We start from the raw sequence: 25,102 nt of genomic DNA, 5'->3' as shown, positions 1-25,102 counted from the left end.
TTGAATGATTCTCATTGGCTAAGAAATTGATAAACATAGTCATTTTCCACACATAGATTATGCAGCTGAAACTCGGACCCTGAAGTTAGGCACGTCGTGACCTTCCAGTTCTCAGATTTGGGTTGCTGGGTGCCAGCATGTCTCGAACAACAACTCAGTCAATCTCCAATAATGCCAGTGGTTCCTTAACCTGTAAGCAAGAAGACTAACCCACACACCGACACACATCTTTTCCAAGGTTGGATTTGGCCAGGCTCTAACTATAAACAGGAGTCTCGTCTCAAAACATCAAGATAACAAGTTCATTCTCTCTAAATGGAAACTATAGGCTTTAACTGACAAATGGTCCCTTAAACTATAGACTTCAATGACCCCTATATGTTTTAACACGTTGAAGACCTTTCTCAAACACAAAACCAGTCCCTATTTAATTTCTGGAAGCTGGGATAAATAGGCAAGCACTGTTACTGCATTCAGATATCAAATACTGACATTAAAGAATGCATGAAAATAACATTTCAGTAATCACACTAGTAACTTCTATAACAAAGTAAAATCTCCAGAGACGTCATTCAACTCATTTGATATTTAGAAGGAAAAAATATTGATTAATACCTTGATTATAATCACTCATAACATATACATTGAAGCAGCAGTGGATTGCAATCCACCCCTTCAATGAGAAACAGCTTCACATGAATATGCAAAGTATACTAGACGCAGAACAGAGCACTGCTTGGTCACTATTTTAGCTGCTCCATCGCTAGCCAACTTACTGATGGAGTGTTCAAGTGTGATGTTAGTTTAGAGATGAACCGCCGAACGTCTCTAATAGGGTCCCAAACACCATATCATATATTAGCAAATCAATTAATCTTACCTGCACAAAGTGACCATTTAAATAATAAACTCATGTGTAAAGAAGTCAGGATACATCACCTGTTGATTCAGGGTCCTGCTACACACATTACAGTGATACTGAGAGACAGTAATGTGAAGTTTTGAGTCTTTCTGTCACATGCCTGTCCTGTCTTGTCATGCACATGGGTGTTTTATTGTTTTGAGCCATGTGCTCGTGTCTGTCGTTTAGCCCCTCCCATCTTGTTATCCAGTTATTGGTTAATTTGCCCCACCTGTTGTGTTCGTTACCCTCCTTTGTTTGTTCCCCTATTTAGCCTCCTTGTGTTTGTAGTCTTGTGCTGGTTCGTTGTCTTGTTATGTTCTCCTGTGACCCGTTTGGTATGTTCCTTTTTGAAGTTGTTGTTTTGTATTTAGTTATGTTTTCCCCTTTGTGGGTTTTGTTTTGTGTTTTGTTTTCTCTTTTGTAAATAAACATTATTTTCCTTTTGCAATTGAGTCCTCCCTGAGTTTCTTTAGTAGCTACGTGACAGAACGAACCAGCCATTTCGAGGACTCAGCAAAAAGAAGTATGTTTAGATCCAGCAGTACGGGTTTCCGAATCTGTTCCCCTACCACCAATGAAGAGAAAACAAAACACAAAACAAAACCCACAAAGGGGAAAACATAACTAAATACAAAACAACAACTTCAAAAAGGAACATACCAAACGGGTCACGGGAGAACATAACAAGACAACGAACCAGCACAAGACTACAAACACAAGGAGGCTAAATAGGGGAACAAACAAAGGAGGGTAATGAACACAACAGGTGGGGCAAATTAACCAATAACTGGATAACAAGATGGGAGGGGCTAAACGACAGACACGAGCACATGGCTCAAAACAATAAAACACCCATGTGCATGACAAGACAGGACAGGCATGTGACACTTTCTCCATTTCAAACCGATAGAACATCTGAATGATAGATAATGTTATGTATGTCATGAATGTAGATAATGAATGTATGTAGTAATTTTAAACTCTGATGTTTACATGCACACACTTGATCTGATGGCAACATTTCTTTGTGTTTCTCTGTTTCTATGTGCTGCTGTCGCTAATGAAGTGAGGGCCATATCAGTGAGGGAGGGAAAGAATGTGATCCTAAACCCTGAAACTGAAATACAGAAAGATGATCTGATACAGTGGAGGTTTGGAGATAAAGGCATTCTCATAGCTGAAATCAGAGGAGGGACCGGAGAGACACATGATGATGATGGGAGATTCGGAGGCAGACTGAAGCTGGATGAGAAGACTGGATCTCTGATCATCACAGACATCACAGCTGAACAATCTGACGTTTATAAACTACAGATCAGCAGCAGCTGCAGAATAGGAACCACAAACATGAGAGTTTTTGTTTCTGTCTATAGTAAATAGTTGTCTTTCAATTTATTTTTAAAATATAGATGATGTTTTTGTGAAAAGTGATGATCCACTTTGTGTTTTTGCTCTATCAATAAAAAATAGTTCCAATCGAAGCCAAAGCATGAAAAAATATATTAAATAATGTATCTGCAAGAAATACTGTATTTATGTTAAAACTTGTTCTTAAGTAGTAAAGTTATCAGTATTACATGTTTAATTTGCATGTCACAGGCAGTTTATACTCTTGACTCATGAATGAATGAATGAATGAGGCATTTATATAGCGCTTTCATATGTACTACTGTACACCCAAAGCGCTTTACAATCATATCAGGGGATCTCTCCTCAACCACCACCAGTGTGTAGCATCCACTTGGATGATGCGACGGCAGCCACAGTACAACGGCGCCAATGCGCTCACCACACACCAGCTATAGGTGGAGAGAGGAGAGAGAGTGATAGAGCCAATTCATTGGATGGGGATTATTAGGAGGCCATGATTGTTAAGGGCCAATGGGTGGAATGTGGCCAGGACACCGGGGTTACACCCCTACTCTTTACGAGAAATGCCATGGGATTTTTAATGACCACAGAGAGTCAGGACCTTGGTTTTACGTCTCATCCGAAGGACGGTACTGTACTGGACTCATGTACTGTATGCACACACACACACACACACACACACACGGTGGTGGCACTATCATTATGAAGACTTTCCATTGGCGTAATGTTTTTTCTGTCACCTAAACATAACCCTGACAGATTTGTTTTTGCATTTTTTTTATTTTTTACAATTTGACACTGTTAACTGGTGATTTCTGGCGCTTAACTCCAGCTGTGAACGATCGCCACAGATTTGTCAATTCAGCAAACTTGTGCAACATGTCCATTACAGGAAAACGATCTCACTATGTTATTGTTGGTATCAGTGTAAAAGTAAAAATAAGTGATTTCATAATTTGTAACCGCAAAAGTAAGTTTAACAAAAAAGGTCTTAAAATCCTTCTTTTGGGATTCGAACTCGTCCAAGAGAATCACCATTAAATACTGTTGTGGCAATTTATCTAACTGAGCTACTCGAGATCTGTTTGATATGTTTGGTTTATGATATTCAGATCATTCACAATTCAGTGTTTGATTATGGCAATGGGCTGGGCTCGTGTTAACTTGTTCCTCACACTCACAAGCTGATAGTCTTAAATGATGACATTGTTTGACACTTGAATGACATTTTCTCGTCAAAATGCTGCTTCCCCAAATATTATGGAACACAAAGTTTACTTTATGAATTACTCAGTCATTCAGTGAAGACACCTTGCATTTGTCAGTAATTTTAAGGCAATAAGAATAACATTGTGTGACACTGACATGTCATCTTCACATTTCCTTTGCAACCTCTTAATGCTGAAATTCTTGCTAACATGATAAACATTTGAAATACAAAATCGATATTTAGTAATAAATTCAACATGTTTACCAGAGAACTCAATCAAATGAAGACAAGATAAAGCTGCAAAAAGATGCTATTTCACTTGATATTTTATTGCATGGCTGTACATCAAAAAAAGAAAAAAAGTTTAAGACATGCAGGGAATAATAAATCCTGATCCACATGTGGCTGACCAACACAATGCCAGTGGAACGTCTCGGTTATGGATGTAACCCTCGTTCCCTGAGTAGGGAACGGAGACGTTACGTCGGATGACGACGATTGGGGTTTCGCTTAGAAAGCCTCTCACCTTCGAGTATATAAAACGAGCCAATGGCAATGAAATGCCATGGGTCTGCGGAATTTGCATAGCGTATCTCCGCCCACCGCAGGGGGTATATAAGGAAGTACGCTGCAATATGCAGATATGTCTTCGCTGAGGAGCCGAGACTGAACTCAGGCGTTTTTCAGCGATACAGCGGAAGTGGCAGGAAGACGTAACGTCTCCGTTCCCTACTCAGGGAACGAGGGTTACATGCGTAACCGAGACGTTCCCTTTCGTGGTCACTCCGAGTTACGTCGGATGACGACGATTGGGGTTCCAATCTAATCACGCCACCTCGGCTGTCATCCAGTGCCCTGCGTAAGTCTGAGCTCCCTGTTGTGAGACTAGCACGAACGAAGGAGTCCTACTTAACACAGGAATACCAAGGTACACTGGGAAGCATATCTCAGGAGAAATATGCAATTATGCCCAACCATTAAGGGGGGGGACTTGAGAGACACATATGACCCAGAGGGATGCATATGGGGTATCACTGAGGTGTCCAGCCGCAGGTGGAATATTTCAACCCCAGGGGTGGCAAGGTGGCTTGCCAAGGGAAAGACACACCCTCAAAAGAGACTTACAGTGGAATACACATGTGGGGGTTGCCCAAAGGGGGGACCATGCACATGGAGGCACCTAGTCAAGCGCAAGAGCTGTGTTATGGCAGATTGGCATAACTCAGGCGTTGACGTAACCAGTGCTGGAGGAACTCAGAGCTTATCAGACTCACCTGAGAAGATGATCGCACGTATCCCGTCCGTGGAGAGGAATGGCGAGCAAGCGAAGGCACCTGAGCAGAATCTAGTACCGGCTGGTTGAAGCGAGTACATGAGAAGAAACTGGCTCTACTCGGAGATTATAGAATCTCGTGAATATGTTGGGTGTCGCCCAGCCTGCAGCTCTACAAATGTCTGTTAGCGAGGTGCCATGCGCTAGAGCCCAAGAGGAAGCCACACTACGAGTGAAGTGGGCTTTCACACCAAGGGGGCATAGACGACCTTGCTGCTGGTATGCCAAAGCAATGGTATCCACTATCCAGTGAGATAACCTTTGCTTTGAGAGAGCCTTTCCCTTCAGCTTCCCACCATAACAGACAAAGAGCTGGTCTGAGGTCCTGAAACACCGCGTTCTGTCTACGTAAGCACGAAGGGCGCGTACTGGACAGAGCAGTGCCAAGGCTGGGTCTGCCTCCTCCAAGGGCAGCGCTTGCAGGTTCACTACCTGGTCTCGAAAGGGTGTGGTAGGAACCTTGGGCACGTATCCAAGCCGGGGTCTCAGGATCACGTGAGAGTTAGCCGGCCCGAATTCCAGGCACGCTTCGTCAACCGAAAATGCCTGCAGGTCCCCTACCCTCTTGATGGAGGCCAATGCAACCAGGAGCGCTGTCTACATAGACAGGAACTTAAGCTCCGCTGACTGTAAAGGCTCAAATGGAGCACTCTGCAGGGCAGTTAGAACCACTGAGAGGTCCCAAGAAGGTACGAGTGGAGGACGAGGAGGATTTAGTCTCCTCGCTCCCCTCAGGAACCTGACGATCAGGTCGTGCTTCCCCAAAGACTTACCATCAACTGCTTTGTGATGTGCGGCAATGGCGGCAACATACACTTTCAGGGTGGAGGGAGACAGCCTTCGCTCCAACCCTTCTTGCAGGAAGGAAAGCACGACACTGATCGGGCATTTCGTGGGTTCTTCATTTAGAAGAACACCAGTTGACGAAGAGGTTCCACTTCAACGCATAGGCATGTCTCGTGGACGGTGCTCTAGCGGAAGTGATGGTAGCCACCACCACAGGTGGTAGGGTACTCAAACCTGCCTCGTCCTGTCCAGGAGCCACACGTGGAGGTTCCAAAGATCGGAACGAGGGTGCCAAAGGGTGCCCCGTCCCTGAGAAAGGAGGTCCTTCCTCAGAGGAATTGGCCAGGGAGGTGCTGTCGCGAGGAGTACTAGTTCGGAGAACCAGGTCCGGTTGTGCCAATACGGGGCAACCAAAATGACCTGCTCCTCGTCCTCCCTGATCTTGCGCAAGGTCTGCGCAAGAAGGCTCACTGGGGGAAACGCATACTTGCGTAGGCCCCGCGGCCAGCTGTGCGCCAGTGCATCCGTGCCGAGCGTGCCCTCGGTCAGGGAATAAAACAGGTCGCAATGGGACGAGTCGTGGGAGGCAAACAGGTCTACCTGTGCGTCGCCGAACTGATCCCAAATCAGCTGGACCGTCTGGGGATGGAGCCGCCATTCTCCAGCGAGAGGCCGAACTCGAGACAGCTCGTCGGCCGCCTGGTTCAGGTGTCCCGGGATATAAATGGCTCGAAGCGACCTCAGATGCTTCTGACCCCATATGAGGAGGTGGCGAGCGAGTTGCGACATACGGCGGAAGCGTAGACCACCTTGATGGTTGATGTACGCTACTGTCGCGGTATTGTCTGATCGGACTAGTACGTGCTGACCCCTGAGCAGCGCACGGAAGTGGTGCAGGGCGAGACGCACAGCCAGCAACTCGAGGCAATTGACATGCCAAAGGCGCTGGGGTCCTATCCAGGAGCCCGCGGCAGCATGACCATTGCACATGGCGCCCCAGCCCGTGGTGGAGGCATCTGTTGATACAACAACATGCCGGGAAACTCGTTCTAAGGGCCCTCCGGCCCGTAGAAACTTGAGGTTCGTCCACGGGGTGAAGGTCTGACGGCAGGCTGGAGTCACTGGGACTCGAAGCGTGCCGTCTTGCCATGCCCACCTCGGGACTCGATCGCGAAGCCAAAGCTGAAGCGGTCTCATATGAAGCAATCCCAGCGGCGTTACTGCGGTTGCAGATGCCATATGCCCCAGGAGCCTCTGAAATAGTTTCAGTGGAACCACACTCTTGCCCTCGAATTGGCGAAGACAAGTCAGCAGTGACTGCGCGCGCTCGCTCGTAAGCTGCGCGCACATGGCGACCGAGTCGATCTCCATACCGAGAAAAGAGATCCTCTGCATGGGGCAGAGTTTGCTCTTCTCCCAGTTGACCCGAAGGCCCAGACGAGCTAGGTGCTGGAGCACTAGGTCCCTGTGTTCGCAAACCTGGTCTCGAGAGTGAGCTAGGATTAGCCAGTCGTCGAGATAGTTCAGGATGCGAACCACGTGTTCCCGGAGGGGAACAAGGGCTGCCTCGACGACCTTCGAAAAGACGCGAGGAGACAGGGCTAGCCCGAAAGGGAGAACCGCGTACTGGTATGCCTGCCCCTCGAAAGCAAACCGTAGAAACGGTCTGTGTCGAGGTAAAATGGAGACATGGAAGTAGGCGTCCTTCAGGTCGATCGCTGCAAACCAATCCTGCGGCCGTACACACTGGAGGATGTGTTTGGCCGTTAGCATCTTGAACGGCAGCCTGTGAAGGGAGCGGTTCAAGACGCGCAGGTCGAGGATTGGCCGTAACCCACCGGACTTCTTGGGTACAATGAAGTAAGGGCTGTAGAAGCCGGACTTCATCTCGGCTGGAGGAACAATCTCGATCGCACCCTTCGCCAGTAGGGTGGCGACCTCCGCTCTCATGACAGGGGCATTGCCCCCGACCATAGTGAAGCGGACTCCCCTGAAGCGGGGAGGAGATATCGCGAACTGAATCGCGTAGCCGAATCTAATGGTTCTCGCGACCCAGCGGGACAGTCTGGGAAGCTCTAGCCAGGCCTCCAGAAAGTGCACCAGCGGGGTCATACGAACCACAGACGTACCGTCGGTGGGGCAGCGAGGTGGAATGACCGGCACCGGCGAGGGTGGCATAGCGGCCCTGTGCGGGGGCACGGTCATAAACCGCGTCCTGCCTGAGGAGGCCAGGGGAGGGCGCGCGTCCCACGGGGGCGTGCTCTGGCAGGGGTCTGGCGACAGAGGGGGGATGAGAGGAGCGTGGCCCGTGGGCGGCGCATGCTGTCATCCACTGCCTCTTAAAGCTCAGAGAAAGAGCATCAGTTATTTTAGAACAAGATTCTCCCCCAGCCCTCCACTGGGGGAAGGAGTGGTCCTGCTCCCAACTCCCCGAAGAACTGAGCCCTAACTCCAAGCTGCCCATCTCAGGAGTGCTGCTTAGCCAGGTGTTAGCCGGCTAAGGGGCAGAGACAGGCGGTGCCAGCCTCCAGCGACCGAGGGAAGGAGCCGCATGGAGGTGGCGTCGGCGGGAAGCGGACTAAGCAGACCACACCAACGGATGACCGTCAGTGCAGAGCCTCAGTCCGCTTCTGGAGTGATCGAAGACTGTTGGGCGCAGTCCTCAACCACACCGCCGACCAGGCTGCCCGCCTCAAGGGTGCTGCTTAGGCTGACGTGGCAGTCTAAGGGGCGGAGACGGGCAGCGCCACCCTCCTGCGACTTCCTCCTACTCAGAGCTGGTGAAGGCCCGAGGGGAGCAGCCGCATGGAGGGGGCCTTGGCGGGAAGAAGACTAAGGAGACCGCACGGATGGATGACCATCGGTACAGAACCTGAGTCTGCTTCAGGTGGCCGAAGCCATACCGCCAAAGAGCTCAGCCTGGGACATGGGGGAGCTGAGAAAATGAATTCTCAGACCCTACCACATCAACCTGGCTAAGCCCATGTCTGGACCACATAGTAGACATCACCTGACCCAGGATCACGCAGGTACCGATGTCGCCCGAGAGCGAGGTCAGTAGTGTGCGCGGCGGAACAACCAGGCCGGGCATGGGAGGCATAGCGTCCCAGCATAGGGGCGTGGTTAAAATTTTCCGCGTTCTGCCAGGGTTGGCCAGGGAAGGACTAGCGTTCCAATTGGGGTGTGGCAGAGGGGACTCTACTCACATGGAGATCATTGAGTCTTGATCTATAAACATCGCGATGGTCATGTTCCCGCAATGAAAACATGACTCATCAACGAGCGCTGCCAAGCGTGATTAAGCCCAACACGCAAAACAGCGCTCGCGACCGTTAGGCAGATGACCGCGCAGTGCGCACACACATCCAGAAAATACACGGGCGAACCGTCTTGAAAAAGACGTGCCGTGTGCAGCTCTTTTAGAGAGTGGAAAAGCTCAGCAGAGTGCTGAAGCGCCCAGGGAGAAACACACTCACTGTCGGCAGATTACTGCACAAATCAGCAGCAGGAAATGCGATCTCGCTGGAAAGCGCCGTCACACAAACACACTGAAGAGCCGCTCGTCTCGAAGAGATTTGAGATGACACTCAAAAGGCTTGTGGAGTGAAGTACTGAACTTGGCTCCGAAGCGAAAACATATCTGCATATTGCAGCGTACTTCCTTATATACCCCCTGCGGTGGCCGGAGATACGCTATGCAAATTCCGCAGACCCATGGCATTTCATTGCCATTGGCTCGTTTTATATACTCAAAGGTGAGAGGCTTTCTAAGCGAAACCCCAATCGTCGTCATCCGACGTAACTCGGAGTGACCACGAAAGGGAACCACAGTTCTCAAGTGGTGAACAGCTTTAACCCCATAACATACAGACATTCAAACACAAGGAATTAAATTATTTTGACGTAGCATCCTCGAAATTCTGACATCACTGTTTCCAAGTCCAAAAGCTCTATCAGATGCCAAAAACAAACAACAGTGCTAATATACACTCATTGTGCTGTAACCTTTATCTCTATACTGAAATCTCTGATGGTTAGTTATTCAGCTATTTTGAATCATAAAATGTTTAAGTCTGGGATGCCGTTAGACTGGAGACTGTAATACACTATGGCTTTTGAAAAGCTTAAATGTGTGACTTGAATCAACAGTGTTCATAAATGGTTGTTGAGTATTCTCATGAAACAAGATAGAGGAAGTAGAAGTAGAGGCTTCGACCGAAACAGAGTTAAGGTGCAGTAAAATGATCTGTTGTTCTGTGAATGTTCACTGGTGAATTCAGTCATTTCAATATGAATTCACACGATCAGCAATTTCGTTTGTGGTCAAAAATGTCACTATGGGACCAAGTTGGTGTGAGGTACTTAACGAGTTAGAAAAGTGAAAAGGTACAGCATCGTTTTCCGTTTGTTTTTCCTCTTTTCTGGTGGATGGTCCAGGCACTTCAATGATTTTCAGGTCTACAGGAGGATTTTTATTCTTGATCAAACTTGTATTTCAGCTTTCCGAGATCCCTGCAAAGTACAAAATTTACTGTTAGTAATGTTATTAAAGTGATAGTTGTGAAATTTAAATAATTTCCTCAGCCTTGTGACGTTCCAAACCTGTTTGACTTTCTGTCTGTGGAACCCAAAAGCAGATCTCAGGCATAATGCAACCCCAGTCACCGATCGCTGACACTGCATGAAACACAAGCAGAAAACAATTGTGTAAATCATTCATGAAACCATTCTTATGCACACTTGTCTAGCTCAATTCAATGCAACAATTTATGTAAAAATGGTTAAGCTCCAAAAATGTCCCAGAAAAGATCCTAAAAATAATCAATGAGTTCACAACTCATGTGTTATGGGTTGTGTTGCAAGTCTTCTGAAGCCTAATAGCTTTTTCCTATTTATTTATTTTTTTGTTTGTTGAAAAAGACTAAACTTGAAGTTATAATTCAGAGTTAAAATGTCTATAGCATTTTTTGTGAATCAAACCTGTGATATTATTTTTCTGAGTAACATGAATGAGATTTGAGATCATGAGAAAAGATTTTCAGAGAGTAACTGATTAAAAAACACAAGTACACAGTCAAACAATACAATTTCACACAGAGAAAGTTCATAGTAATAAAGTACTTGCATGTGGTGCAGGTAACTTACTGTAATTCAATGTTGCCACTGAAATGTTCAGATTATTTTAGAAATGTAATGGTTGGTCTGGGGAAACAAAAGAACAAAGCTGATTATTCACAACATAATATTTATTGACCAGTAAATGGCTTTAAAATGGTATTTGAGAGAAAGAGGACACCTGTAGTAAAGTTAGGCTAAACAAAAACAGAGCAAACTATAACCTGTTTTTGTTATTCATAACAAACGCCAAGAATCAGAGAATTTTCTAAATTAGTTAGGCTATATCAGCAATTTGAAGACACAGTTGTACAAAATATGTTGAATTGAATGACTAAATCAATGTAAGACAATAAGTCAATCATTTCCATTTGTTCATTAGATCAACGTAGTTAGCATCGCGGCTAAAACCTTCATACCAGATACTGTGCAATAAACGAGTGGTAAACACTGTAAAAACGTAGTAATGTATAATAAATTTAGTTTAGATATATGTGTGTGTTTGAATAGTGAGTAGACTCTGTATTTATATTTATTTGGCGAGTTTACAAACCTTGTAACGGAGAGCCGAACAAACGGCGGAAGCTTTGATGAGAGGAGCCGTTACTTTCTGATGACGATCAGCTGAGCTTTGTTGCGCGCGAGCAGCGCGAGGATCACTGAAGTGACGACAGCAGAGGAATAGCAGCAGTTTCGTGACAGAATAATACTTTTCTCCTCCTGCTTCTTCTTCTTCATATAATATTATTATTATTTAGTGTTGTTGTTTAAGGTTTAAATGACTTAATAAAATAGGCCTATACTAAATATATGTAAGCTACCCAAGTGAAAAAGACTATAGTTACTGTTAAATGTATTAAAAATGCATTAAAGTATATTTGTATTGTAGGTCTACTAAAAACACACTCAAGTACATTTTTAATACATTTAATAGTACATCTTTTTCACCTGGGTATGTATACTGAATCAAACTTGCCTATAATAATAATAATAATAAAAATGCATTAAAGTAGGCTATATTTGTATTGTAGGTCTACTAAAAACACACTCAAGTACATTTTTAATACATTTAATAGTACGTCTTTTTCACCTGGGTATGTATTCTGAATCAAACTTAAGTAGCCTATAATAATAATAATAATAATAATAATAGGATAATAATAATAATAATAGAATAATAATCTAATTCGGGCCTCACTGAACCATTGGGTTCCTCCAGATGCTGGCTTTAACATAAGAGATCTTCCAGGAACCACTTGAATGTTAAAAGATCTTCCAATAACCCTTTTATCGCATTCAGGTTCCTCTATTTTCCCCCAAAGCACTTCGAGGTCTCATGGTAATGAAAAGGTGACTCCAGAACCTCTGAAGTAAATACAAAGTGCTTAAAGGATCCCATAAGTTCCAGCAAGAACCTCAAAGATTGTCAATGGTCCTCCAGTAACCCTACTATAGGAAAAAGAGCTTTGAGGCACCAAAATTACATTTTGAAGTTCCTTGAGTATCCGACAGGATACTTGAGGCTCCTTTAGTTTTTACAGTGTAGCGTCTGGACCAATCGGACACACACAATTCATTTATTTAATGAATAATCCAGCAAACTCACTGTGAAACTTTCACCAAAAACTAACATCCCAAATGAAGCTAACACACTGGCAGGACGGTGTCTTGTTACAGGACACACACTGAAACTGATTTTACGATCGAAAGGAATGTCCAGAAAGCTGGGACTCTCACTTAAATTCTTGCAGAGGAAGAGAAATAAAAACCCTGTTAATCCTATATATTCTATATATAACCACTTGATAAATGTGTAAACATGTATCTAATTTTCCCACCTCATGATTTTCCTTTTATGTGGTTGTCTTTTGTATTCTTGTAAACTCTATTGGGTTAATGTTTCAGACTTTGCATATTATGGTTAACCAAAATCTTATGTGTGGCATGTTTGGTCTCTAAAAAATCCATTCTTCATCTCCGATTTGTAAATCTACATTACATTTTTCTAACTTTGTGACGAATTAGTATTATAAGCATCTTAAAGATTCTTGTGTGAAACATCCAATCAAATTACATGTTCAAAGGAACAATAGGTTGTAAAAATTTCCCTCCAAAGGAAAATCCTCTCATTGGCTCTTGCACCTCCAGTAGGTGTTACTTCTTCACACTTTAAAAACCCAAGATCAGCTTTTAGCTCTCTCTTACTCCTGTACTGAAATGCTGATGTGAATATGATGCTGAACTAGAAGCCTCTAAGGACCCACCAAGCTTGTGCCAGGCTGCGACCTTGTCTTCCCATTCACCAAAGATACTCTGACTACCACTGGTTCTCTCTCATCAAGACCACATCAGCAAAGATTAACTGGAGCCTCAACAAATTGCATCAGGACAGTTTAATTCAAATGGGCGAGACATGCAAGTATCAAACTTAGTCTCATTATTTGATACATTAAGTATCCTTACCCCTTTAAAGAAGGGTGTGTTAGAACTAAACTGATGGTTTGCTCAAGGCTGTTGATCTGCTGAATTTCAAACACTGCCATAACTTCTTGCTTTCCTGTATTCTGCTTCAGCTCTCTTTCCCTTGGTAAACTGTATGCATGTATGTGTGTGTATGTTAGAGTAGTTTTGAGCGTTTAGACCAGTTAATACAATCTTGTTCATGTCACACGTAAAGTTATCCGTGTCTCAAGCTCATAACTGGAGTCACTAATCATTTAGATCTTGGTTACTGCTCTTAGTAGTACTGTAAATTAAGAAAGACATTTCCCATGCCCCGGTAATGTACATTTCTTAGTTAATAAACAATTAAACCTTGAGTGTTCATGGGACAAACAGGTTAATTGACAGTGTTGTGTGTAACGCGTTACAAAGTAACGCGTTACAGTAACGTAACTACTTTTTCGGGTAAAAAGTAGTGTAACGCGTTACTGCAAAAAATTTGGTAACGAAACGTAGTTCCTTTTTCAATTCGGCGCAACGTTACTTTTCCCATGGATATATTTGACAGCGACACTGCCTCAGCTGCGCGCTTGAGAGAAGAGAACGGTTGAGATCTGAAGAGAACGATTTAGTTTCATATTTATGTTTAAATAAAATAAAATAACAATTTTGTGTGGAGACATGATTTTGACCACTTTATTAAGTTTGTTTTTGTAGAAAACCTGTATTTAAAGTGAATTTCGTTTTGTATTAATTGTATCTTAATTTTAATAAATGTTTTATCAATCAATTGCCTGAATTTAATAAGAAGTAAATTAAAGAAAACTATTTAGTTTCATATTTATGTTTAAATGAAATAAATAAATAAATAATTTAATCTATGTTGATTATATGAAAAGTGAAAAGCATGAGTAAGATCATAATTTTGTGCAATATATCGGGAGATAAATGGAGTGGGCAGACATGATTTAGACCACTTTATTAAGTTTGTTTTTGTAGAAAGACTTTCTTTAAAACGAATTTCGTTGAGTATTAATTGTATCTTAATTTTAATCAATGTTTTACCAACCAATTAATTGCCTGAATTTAATAAATAAGTAAATATGGCATGCAAAATAATCATGACGGCACCAGCGCGTGAACTGGAGCTCGTCTCCATACTGTAAATGAACCGAAACTCAGATAAGCTATACTTGTCTCACAGACCTGAGAAATATATAGAAAGCTTGAATATGTGTACTTTTAAACAAAATATATTTTTTTCTCTCAAAATCTCTTTTTTTTCTCCTACTCCCTTAGAGTGAGTCGTATGTCTGAAAACTAAGCTTATGTCTTCTATATCATTTTGTCCTATGCTATCAAGACGCGATTCGCACCGGTGTTAGAGAGCAGGAGCGCTTTATTGGCTGTTGCCGAAATTTAAAGTTCGGTGGATAGGGAGGGGGAGCGGAGCGGAGAGAAGTGGTGCGGGCGCGCTGCTCATCGCGGAGTGTCGCACTCTACCCCATGATGCAGAGCCGGCTGAGAATAAAAGTTGCCGCACACAGCAGCGCCAATGAGAAGGACTTTTTTTCTTTCGAAATTGATACTATTTTTTATAATAAAGAGCACAAAATAATTACCTGTTATGTCCTCCATTGTATAACTTTATGTCTACATATTTAGGAACAGATATTGGGTTCTGCCCAAAGTCAAGCAACATAAAAGTAACGTAATAGTAACGAGTACCGTAAAAAGTTACTTTCCAAATGGGGTAACTAAGTAAAGTAACGGATTACTTTTTTAAAAAGTAACGAGTAACGAGCAAACACTACTTTTTAAAAGTAACTTCCCCAACACTGTTAATTGATTGTAATATTAAAGGAGCCATATGTAAGATTGTGGCCAAAACTGGTACTGCAATCACTTTCAAATTACTGTATAGAGCGGTGTAGCCCCTCCCCCTCCCCCCTGACTCGAGGTTGTCAGATAGGCTGCAGGATCCAGCAGGAACGTAGGCTGCTATGTAGCTGTGGTAACTAGAGCAGAGCTGGCAACCCCGATCCGAAACACTACTGACTTCGTGATTGGTAGATAGATGGAGGGCGGTGCATCAGGCCAAAACACAAGATGACAACATCAACATCAGTTGAGGGCTGCAACTTCACTTTTTAAATGACAATATCCTGGCCGTACTATTGCTGTCAGTGATATAAGTATTTGAAATGAACATGATTTCTTAATGTCTAGTGACATATCAGGGCCATTTTATGATTAATTGAAATACATTTCTTACATACAGCTCCTTTAATTTACGACAGTAAGTTAATTATATTAACTGATCCAAATATTCATAATCAATTATAACCAGTTATTACTGATTATTAATATTTTATAGAGCTAATTTGCTACACATATAATCGAATCACCAGGAAAAAGCATAATTGAACTTACCTAACAAAGATCAAAACACATAGCTAAGACACCTTCAACCCTTAACTTATGTAATAATAATCAAGGCACATATATCCTCAGCTTTATGAAAGATAGAGGGAATGACGGGACAAGTTGGCTATTAGAAAGCTAATATTTGCTACGTGTGTTAGCAAGCTGTAGCTTTGGGCCAATTGGTATTCGTCCACTTTGATATTCACTATTTAATATGAGCTTTTTGATAAAATTTACCCATTCTTCCTGCTGATAATTCATGTCTTATTGCCTGTATCCACTTTTGTCTCCTTAAAGGCTGGCTTTTATGGTTCAGTAGCTTATAAAAACTTAGTTATGTTTTTGTTTAGCTTGTTTGCTGTACACCCGGTCACATAGCAGCTTTTAGGCATTGTGCTGTCTTTTGTTAGAAGCAAGAAATGACGAGAAGGCAGCCTCACACAATACAAAGTCAAGTGTTACACTGTAAAAAATGGATTTATAAATGGGTACGATTAAAACATCTCAGTTTAATATTTCATGTCCCCGTAATTGTCTTGGCTCAAAGCCACTTGCTTCAAACTTTGCTTCGCGTTAATTACAAGTGAACTTATTATTTATATTGAGGTAAAAGTTAATTTCCTTGGATTTGATATGCAAGAGAGAGTTGGTCACGAAGATGATTTGAACTGTTTCCCCTTTTGCATGTTCTTTAGACAGGGTGACCATTCTCTAATAAGTTTCCACCAATAATTTTGTAAATGCTCAAAAATTACCACACCTCAGGTTTGATCCCCTTAAGGCTGAAAAATCTCCTGAGCGCTGTCACTGTCTTCTGTCATGTTTTCTCATACAAAAAAACAACGTTGCATGCTGTGCCTGCGTCAGACTGATGATGACTGGACAGGATTTACCGTCAGTTTTTCATAATCACGATAATCAAACACGGTTTTAATGATAATTAAATTTGAAATGATAATACTAACCGTCAGGACATTTTATCGTGGTTTATCATGAAACTGGTAATCTTTTCATCCCTAACATTTACACATTTTGTTGCTGACCTGCGTCCACAAGTACTTCCTTCAGCTTTTATTTAGATCATAAATTCAGTTTCTTGAGAAAAATATTAAAAGAAAGAACATGGCACTACAAGACGCATCTTGCCAAACTTGGTGTGTGTGATGTGGCACAATTTTAATTTTTACACTCTGTTCATATATCCAAGATTTAACTTATATTTATATAGAACGTTCACTAAATATGAAAAGAAAGAACATGCACTTCAAGACGCATCTTGCCAGGCTTGATGTCAGTGATCATTGGTTCACGCATGTTTTGAATTGAACGAGCAACAGCTCACAGGGGGGCGTTCGCGAGTTTACACCAAAGATCCAGACAAGACAAGATTAGGGGTGACCACGAATAGTCGAAGGTTCGATGCATCATTAGCAGGACTACCAATCTCACTGTCGAATCTTCGCAGAGGTGTTATAAAACGAGGATCATGCCATTTTGCTTGAGGGTGCTCAGTGTCTAATTTCACATCTAACAACTCGGTTTCTGCCAATAAGTGAATATACAGCCTATTATGATAATGCTGTAAATAAAAATGTAAAAAAAGCTTTTAATAAGGATATTCTCCCAGCCTGGATTTAGCATCAGGAAAACCATGATCGCACTTCTGCCGGCTAACATTAAAGGAGAACTCCGGTCAATTTTAACATTGAGCTCATTTTTTTGTACATTTGGAGTGCTGTCAATACAGAGAACAACGACAAAAATCGGTGTTGCCTACACCGAGTTATTCTATTTTTAAAATTTGCAGCCTGTTAACTTCAATGGGGCAAGTACTAAACCTGCTTTTAGCCTCTTAACCCTCAGACGGTCCTCGGTCATTTCTGACCGAAACATTTTCTGTTTTAAATTTCTAAAAATCACAGCTTCATCGGAATGTTATGAAACTTGGTGACTTTTATGGCATTAGGTATGTGAATACAAAAAAAATTGAGGTCATGATCCGAGCATGCTAAGTGGTCGTAAAAAAAATAGTGACGATTTTGGTCTTCGGTCAAAAATGACCGACCCATAGGAAATGAATGGGAAATTGACAAAAAAAATAAAATTCTCCAAATTTTTTTGTGTACAATCTACAAATCGGCCTCAATCCTAAAAAAAGTACACCGCTGTAAAGGGGTGACACTCTTCAACATCAAGAGTACAAAAAAGACACCCCCCCCCCACACACACACACATACACACACACTTTTATACACATAAACACCAATAAATTTGACTAAATAAATTTGAATAAATAAATTTGAGGATGTGACTCCGAAACGAAGACCGTCTGAGGGTTAAAGGAGAACTCTGGTCAATTTTAACACTGAGCTCATTTTTTTGTACATTTGGAGTGCTGTCAATACAGAGAACAACGACAAAAATCGGTGTTGCCTACACCGAGTTATTCTATTTTTAAAATTTGCACCCTGTTGACTTCAATGGGGCAAGTTCTAAACCTGCTTTTAGCCTCTTAACATCCTTGATGTGTCATACAAGTGCACAGGTCATGTGAGTGATTCCTTCAGAGTGAACACGAGTGAATCTGACTGCAGTAGATGTGAAATATATGTATAAAAATGATGTTATTTAAGCTAGCGCAAATACCTGTTTGCATCCTGTTTTTCAGTTGAAGTCCAAAGTAGTCGATTGCCGAGTTCACGCGCGTGATCATAGGACCTATGCACGTGAATTCGACAATCGACTACTTTGGACTTCAACCGAAAAACAGGATGTAAACACAGGTATTTGCGCTGGCTGAAATAACATCATATTTATACATATCTTTCACATCTACTGCAGTCAGATTCACTCGTGTTCACTCTGAAGGAATCACTCACATGACCTGTGCACTTGTAATGACACCACATCAAGGATGTTAAGAGGCTAAAAGCAGGTTTAAAACTTGCCCCATTGAAGTCAACAGGGTGCAAATTTTAAAAATAGAATAACTCGGTGTAGGCAACACCGATTTTTGTCGTTGTTCTCTGTATTGACAGCACTCCAAATGTACAAAAAAAATAGCTCAATGTTAAAATTGACCGGAGTTCTTCTTTAACAAGTTGGTTTTCCTTGGGACATTCTAAAACGCTTAAAGGGTAACTAAACCCTAAACCAACTTTTTTTAGTTAATGATCAGTAAGAATGGGGCTTTATTAGTGCTGTTCATTGATTCGAGTAACTTTTTTGACATTTGGGTATAAAGTGTTTTAATTCTACAATATATGGTATAAAAAAGTCTGAGTGCCGCCCTCTTCAGGTTGAACTGTGGCTACTGCAGTTGAATTTTCCTATTGGATGTTGCGGTACTGCGTGACGTAAGTGGTACTGTGTGACGTAGGCAGGTTCCAGCTCACCACGCCCTCCCTTGGTACGAGCTACCACGCCCTTGGATGAGCTAGCGTAGATTTATCTGTACAGTGGTAGGTGTAGTGTTGCTGGGTGCAACAGCACTGCTGGACTGCATAGCTTTCCAGCAGACTTGGAAATTAGGCGCCAGTGTTTGCATGCACTTGGCCTGGAAGACCGTGAGTGTGAAACCTGCATTTTACGCGGAATTGCTTTTCCAACGCAATAGAGGTGGAAATGGGCTTCTCCACACAGCTTGCGCTGAACAGCGACGCAGTGCCAAACGCTGCAACTCCTGCATGGACTTCACCACCGCAGCGGCGTCTTGATGTGAGTGATCATATATTTTAATCACAATTTATGGTTAGGCTAAAGTTAATCCTCTAAGGTCGACAAACGCGTCGGCGCATTTTGCTGGATTTTTTCACATAGCAGCAGCAAAATATGAATAAGCATATAGAGAGCGCGCGCTATTGACATCAACTCGATAAAACTCATCAGATGCATATTTACGTCGTCTTGCGACCCTGTGAGCAAACTCTCCATTTTAGACAGTCAGCTGTCAGCAGGACTCTCAGGTGCATGCCCCCCCCCGCTCACGGTTCGTCCCCTCTATCTCCGCTGGGGTCTGCCCACTTTTCTAGCATTTTTCAAATATTGCCAGTGGGTGGAGTCAGGCTCTGACCAGGGGTTTATTTACCCTTTAACGTGAAAAAACGCTTAAAGGGCACTTTAACGTGGCTTAATGTATATTAAGACTGATGTTACAAGACCAAACTCAGTAAAGACCACACTAAGCAGCCTACAGAAACACAGATGAGCGCAGAATATGAACGGAATGCGTTTTCTTTATAATAACGTTTTTTTCTTTGAGAGGAAAATGCTTAATGTGTAACACATTGCGTTCATATTCTGGGCTCATCAGCAAGATGAAGATTGGTTAAATTCGACGAGTGGGTGTTAGCCCCACTTTAATAGGTGGAGCCAGGATAAGGATGATGCAACACTTTTTGCGAGTCAGTGAAGCGGCTGCATCAAGTTAGAGAAGCTGCTGGTGAATCCTAAAGAAAAACGAGAATTAGAACGAACAAACCAATAGTTAAATCAGAGAAACAATAGAGAGACTTTTAGATTAAAGTGAGGATTGAATTTCATCGGTCAAACGTTACAAGTGAATGTGTTATTGACTGCTACGAAGAGAATACATATCCAAAGTTGGGAGTTTTGTAGCCTGGTTCTACCAGACTCTCGTAGGCTACATTTCATTTGTACAGAGAGCCTGGCCTCTCTCCATTGAGAAAAGTTTACTTCCTTGTAGGCGGGTTCGCTGTTAAAGTTCAAAACTATGGATCTGCCCAGAGTCACTCAGGATCTGCCATAGCCAATCGCTAACGTGTGGTCGTGACGTATGTCATGCGCCGAAACCGGCCGAAAACAACAAGTCCGAATGATCAGTAGCCTGGTTAAAACCAGACCCTTCTCAGTTGAAATTGAGTATAGGGTCTGGGGAAGCTATGTATACAAATCATTTCCAAAGGGGCGTCACCAACTGACGTAGCTCAAATTCATCTGGGCGCAATTGTATAGTCTTAAAACCAATCAGATCGATGAAGGGGCTGACGTATGCTTCGAGTGTTGTTCTTTGCTCCGGTTTTAACGAAAACGGTAAGTTTAAATCGCTCAAAACAGACGCGATAATTGATTCGTTTATATACTGTCTATGATTCAAACGAGTGATGTTTCACGGCGGCAACCGGCGTCACATGTTGACGCTAAAGGGTGCCCTTTGCGTCGGATATTAAAGAAATTTCAAAAGCGTCAGTATTATGACGCCCTAGGATGAGAATGCGTTGCATGTAAATCCCTCCCCAAACGTTTCTGATTGGTGCCGCGATTTCAGCGGCACAGTAATGAGTTTGAATGGGCTCTTCTCCAGACTATCCTGAAGAGAGAATTAAAATTCGCCGGAAGTAGTCTGGGTTTTCCCAGGCTAAATGATCAGAGGATTATGTTTAGAATAAGATATCTGTCAATGAGAGCTGCAGGTTTTGTTCATTGAATTTAAGAGTTCAAGGAATAATTGTAAATTCTAAATGTATATTTGACCCTCAGTCATTTAATGCAGGTTTGTGGTCACTGTCTCAAAGAGCATGCACAGAGTCCAAATGAAAACAATTCCCCATCGTTAGTACACATTGATGGCCTAAGACACGAAACGAGCGGTTTGTGTGAGAAAACGAACAGTAGCTGCTAGCCTATTTATATCATTTTTACCTCTCTGAGGGCGCGCGCGCATCCTGGTGTGTGACGTGTACGCAGACTGGTGCATAGATATATCATACACTAGAAGTCGCCTTGTTTACGGCAGTTCATTGGAACGAATGTCTACTCAGAACCATGGAGAGCGATCGCGGATAGGTCGATATGAACTAATGAACGATATGAATCCCCCCCACCCCACCCCACACCACCCCACCCCACCCCGTTCCGTATTTCTATTTCTATTTCAGAAAGCTGGCAACCCTAGTTGACACCCACAGTCCATAAATGACGTGACTAGATGTCCAATCCGGCCATAATCTAAACATCCACTGACAGCCAGAACTATAGTCCGAAAAGACGTTCATACTGGCTATAATCTGGACGTCCGTTGACATCCAGAAACAGTCCATAAATGACGTGAATAAAGATGTCCAATCCAGCCATAATCTAAACATCCACTGACAGCCAGAACTAGTCCAGAAAAGACGTTCATACTGACTATAATCTGGACGTCAGTTGACATCCAGAAACAGTCCATAAATGACGTGAATAAAGATGTCCAATCCAGCCATAATCTAAACATCCACTGACAGCCAGAACTAGTTCAGAAAAGACGTTCATACTGACTATAATCTGGACGTCAGTTGACATCCAGAAACAGTCCATAAATGACGTGAATAAAGATGTCCAATCCAGCCATAATCTAAACATCCACTGACAGCCAGAACTAGTTCAGAAAAGACGTTCATACTGGCTATAATCTGGACATCTGTTGACACCCAGAAACAGTCCATGACGTGAATAAAGATGTCCAATCCGGCCATAATCTAAACGTCCACAGCCAGCCAGAACTAGTTCAGAACAAAATGACAAACAATATCTGTAAATTAATTAACTGACTGTTAATTTACGGACTATATCGTTAACTGTTAAATTGATCTTGCTGGTCAGACACCAACAGGGTTCATGATGCACACATGATGCTTTTAAGTCCTCCTGGGAAGTTTGTATTCATGAGGTTTTACTATTATTATTTTTATTTTTTTTTATGTTTTAAATTAATTTATGAAGCCACTGTAAAATTTATCATTACATGTTATATTATTATACTATAATACTGTCATATTTTGTGCAGGCATTAGCTTACTTCATCGTAAATAGAAAAGCCTGACAATGTAACTGCTAAATACCAAAGTATTGTGGTATTACATGTTTCTCACTGACACACTCATAACTCTTCAAGATCGGGCTTAAAGAAAATCCCAAGCTTCCTACTCATATTTTCATCATTGTGGCGGCGTTCATGTATGTTCAATTTGTAAATACGATCTTTATGATACAGGTATGTTTTGAATGCATCAATAGCTCTAGTTTAGGGACAATCCATACAAACAATCTTTACTAAACAGACTGTCACAGTGAGAAGATTTTTGTCCTTTATCAATGCTAAAGGCCTAACCACTGCAGTTAACACCATGCTGTTAAATAAAAGTCTGTAGGCAAGTCTTAAGGTTAGGGTTAGGGTTAACCTTAACCCTTAATTTCTAACCCAGACCCGGTTTCACAGACATGGTTTAGATAAAGCCAGGATTTGTCCTAGTTCAACTTGGGTATTTAATTATAGCTTTTAAAAATGTGCCTTAGAAAAAAAAAACATTACTGGCGTGCATCTTGAGACAAAACAATGGCACTGCCATAAGATATGTCAGTTGCTTTCAGGTAATACTGCTCAAACATGCATTTTAGTCTGGGACTACAGGCTTAAGTCTTGCCTGTGAAAGTGTGAAACCCGGGGTATTATGTTGTAACTTGTATATAATTATGCCAATGTTACCAAAGTGTTGCGTTGGACAGAGGATTAACTCTAAACCAACAGGTTGTGTAACAGTGCCACACAGGGTGAAAAAGGATGTTGACATTATTAGGCATAAGAGTGTTTCTAAAGGAAAGGTCAAGAATTTGTGAAAGTGTAAAAGGGTCATTATGGTTCACATGAATGTAACTGTCACCACCATGATACCAATTCATTAGATTTTCATATAGATCTACATAAAGAATTGTATATGAATATATGCAGTGTTTGCTCTGTTTAATATACTGTTTGCTCTATTAAATTGCGCTTTATCAGAACGGTAAATAAATATTATATATGGTCAGTTACTGTAAGTTCTTACAGTATTTTTAATCTTTAATTTTTAATGTTTAATTTTTAATCATGCACTGCAATGAAAAAACAATTTAACCAATTTATTAAATATAACAGCCAGCCTACAAATACAACCAAATAAATAGCACATTATATATATATATTCATATTTTATTCATATATATTCATATTTTCCTGTAATTGCAATGTTGCCACACTATTGGCTGTCTCTCCTTGCTGTTTTGAGCATAATTGGTTATTCTCTGTTTATTCTGACTGTCATCCAGGAATCTAGCCAATGACTATGCGCGCCTTTACGAGTAACAGCAGGTGGGGGTCCGCTAACCAATGGTGGCGCCCGGGAAGCCTTCAAAAAAATATCAAACCCTGCCCCCCTGGGTAAAGCTCATAGCACGATCATCGGATAACGTTAGCTGTATGCTATGCTATTATCTAATAGGAAGAGAATTGGCACTCTCTGCTTACTTCCGGGTTCTGGATTGGTTGCAGTAACACGTCTCTGTCCATGCGGGGGCGCTCGCGAGCGAGTGCAGAATGAATGGAGGTCTATGGCGAAATACCCCTCAAAACCCACTTTTCTCAGGATATAATTTTTTGTCTAGTAATTTGAATGTTGTATTCGAAAGGAGATGCAAAGAAATTACACATTGCTGGGTGTTAGATTTTTTTAGAGTCACTTATTTGGTTTAAAAAGTCTTTTAAAATGTCAATGACGTCAGAATGCTGACGTCATTAGCAGAATGCTAGCGTGTTATGGGCAACAACAACTCAACCTGTAAGAAATAGAAAAGAAATAAGTACTCGTTCATTCAACTTTCGACCTATAACCCATGTTGAACTTGCAAAACCTACAATAAAATCTGAGATTTCTCAACGGCATTTGGGTGAAAGAGACACATTTAGCTGTATAGCCCCATTGACTCCCATTCAGTCTGCACTCGCTCGCGATCACCCCCAGTGGAATTCTAATGGAACTGCAACCAAAATCAATACAATGGGGCTGAATAGGGAGTGCCAAGGCTCTCCGTAGACGGGCTCTGGAGGCATCCAGCTGCAGCCCCGCAGACTCACTTCTTGCTAGACACCAGTGGCTGGACACCAGTGGATGGACAGCAGACGTCATTTCCGTATCGTCATTCACTTTTCAAATTGACGTCATTTCCGTATCGTCATTCACTTTTCAAATTTGACGCACCATGCAGATGTCAGCGGTAAGAAAAAATAATAAACTGTTGATGATTTATAGGTCATGTCAGAATTCAAATGCACAAACTAGCTAGTTAAAAAAAAATCGTCTTGTTTTCAAGGTACTGTGTCGTGTTTTTTGGAACTGTTGTGAACATGTTTTATTTTCTCTTGAAATAGGGACTTCCCCCACAACCTTACGGGCCTGACTGTGGCATCTTCATTCTGATGGTCAGATTTGACTAATTTTACTAATTAGATTGTGTAATTTCCAATAAATATTGCAAAACCATGAAGTGTTAATTTGATCTGGATTGTTTGGTAAATTGTCTGATCATGTGAATGTAGGTATATTTTAAAAACAGAAGGGGTTACATTTACAAAAATAAATACGAATTGAATATCCAGATGGGCAAGGCAAAAAACTGTGGTCAATTAACATGTAAGTCTGTTGTATTTACAAAACGTTATAGTCCATTGATCTAGGCTGAATTTAAGTCACAAAAAATAGTG

The 25,102-nt window shown here is 42.0% G+C and overlaps 2 protein-coding genes across 3 annotated transcripts in view; both read left to right on the top strand.

The window, feature by feature from the left end:
- LOC311085748 (uncharacterized protein) overlaps positions 1-2,385 on the top strand; it is a 61,689-nt gene extending 59,304 nt beyond the window's left edge. For both annotated transcript variants that reach the window (XM_084118353.1, XM_084118354.1), the window contains exon 8: positions 1,971-2,385. In XM_084118353.1, the coding sequence (XP_083974479.1) occupies positions 1,971-2,284 (314 nt within the window). In that variant the 3' untranslated portion in view covers positions 2,285-2,385. The remainder of the gene's footprint in view (positions 1-1,970) is intronic.
- Positions 1-25,102, top strand: part of LOC311085769 (elastase-1-like) — a 262,685-nt gene that overhangs the window by 210,298 nt on the left and 27,285 nt on the right. The window lies entirely within an intron of this gene.

Source organism: Abramis brama, assembly GCF_963993115.1.
Source record: "Abramis brama genome assembly, chromosome: 6".
In the NCBI taxonomy this organism is placed as follows: domain Eukaryota; kingdom Metazoa; phylum Chordata; class Actinopteri; order Cypriniformes; family Leuciscidae; genus Abramis; species Abramis brama.
This window is presented reverse-complemented; position numbering and strand designations above follow the sequence as displayed.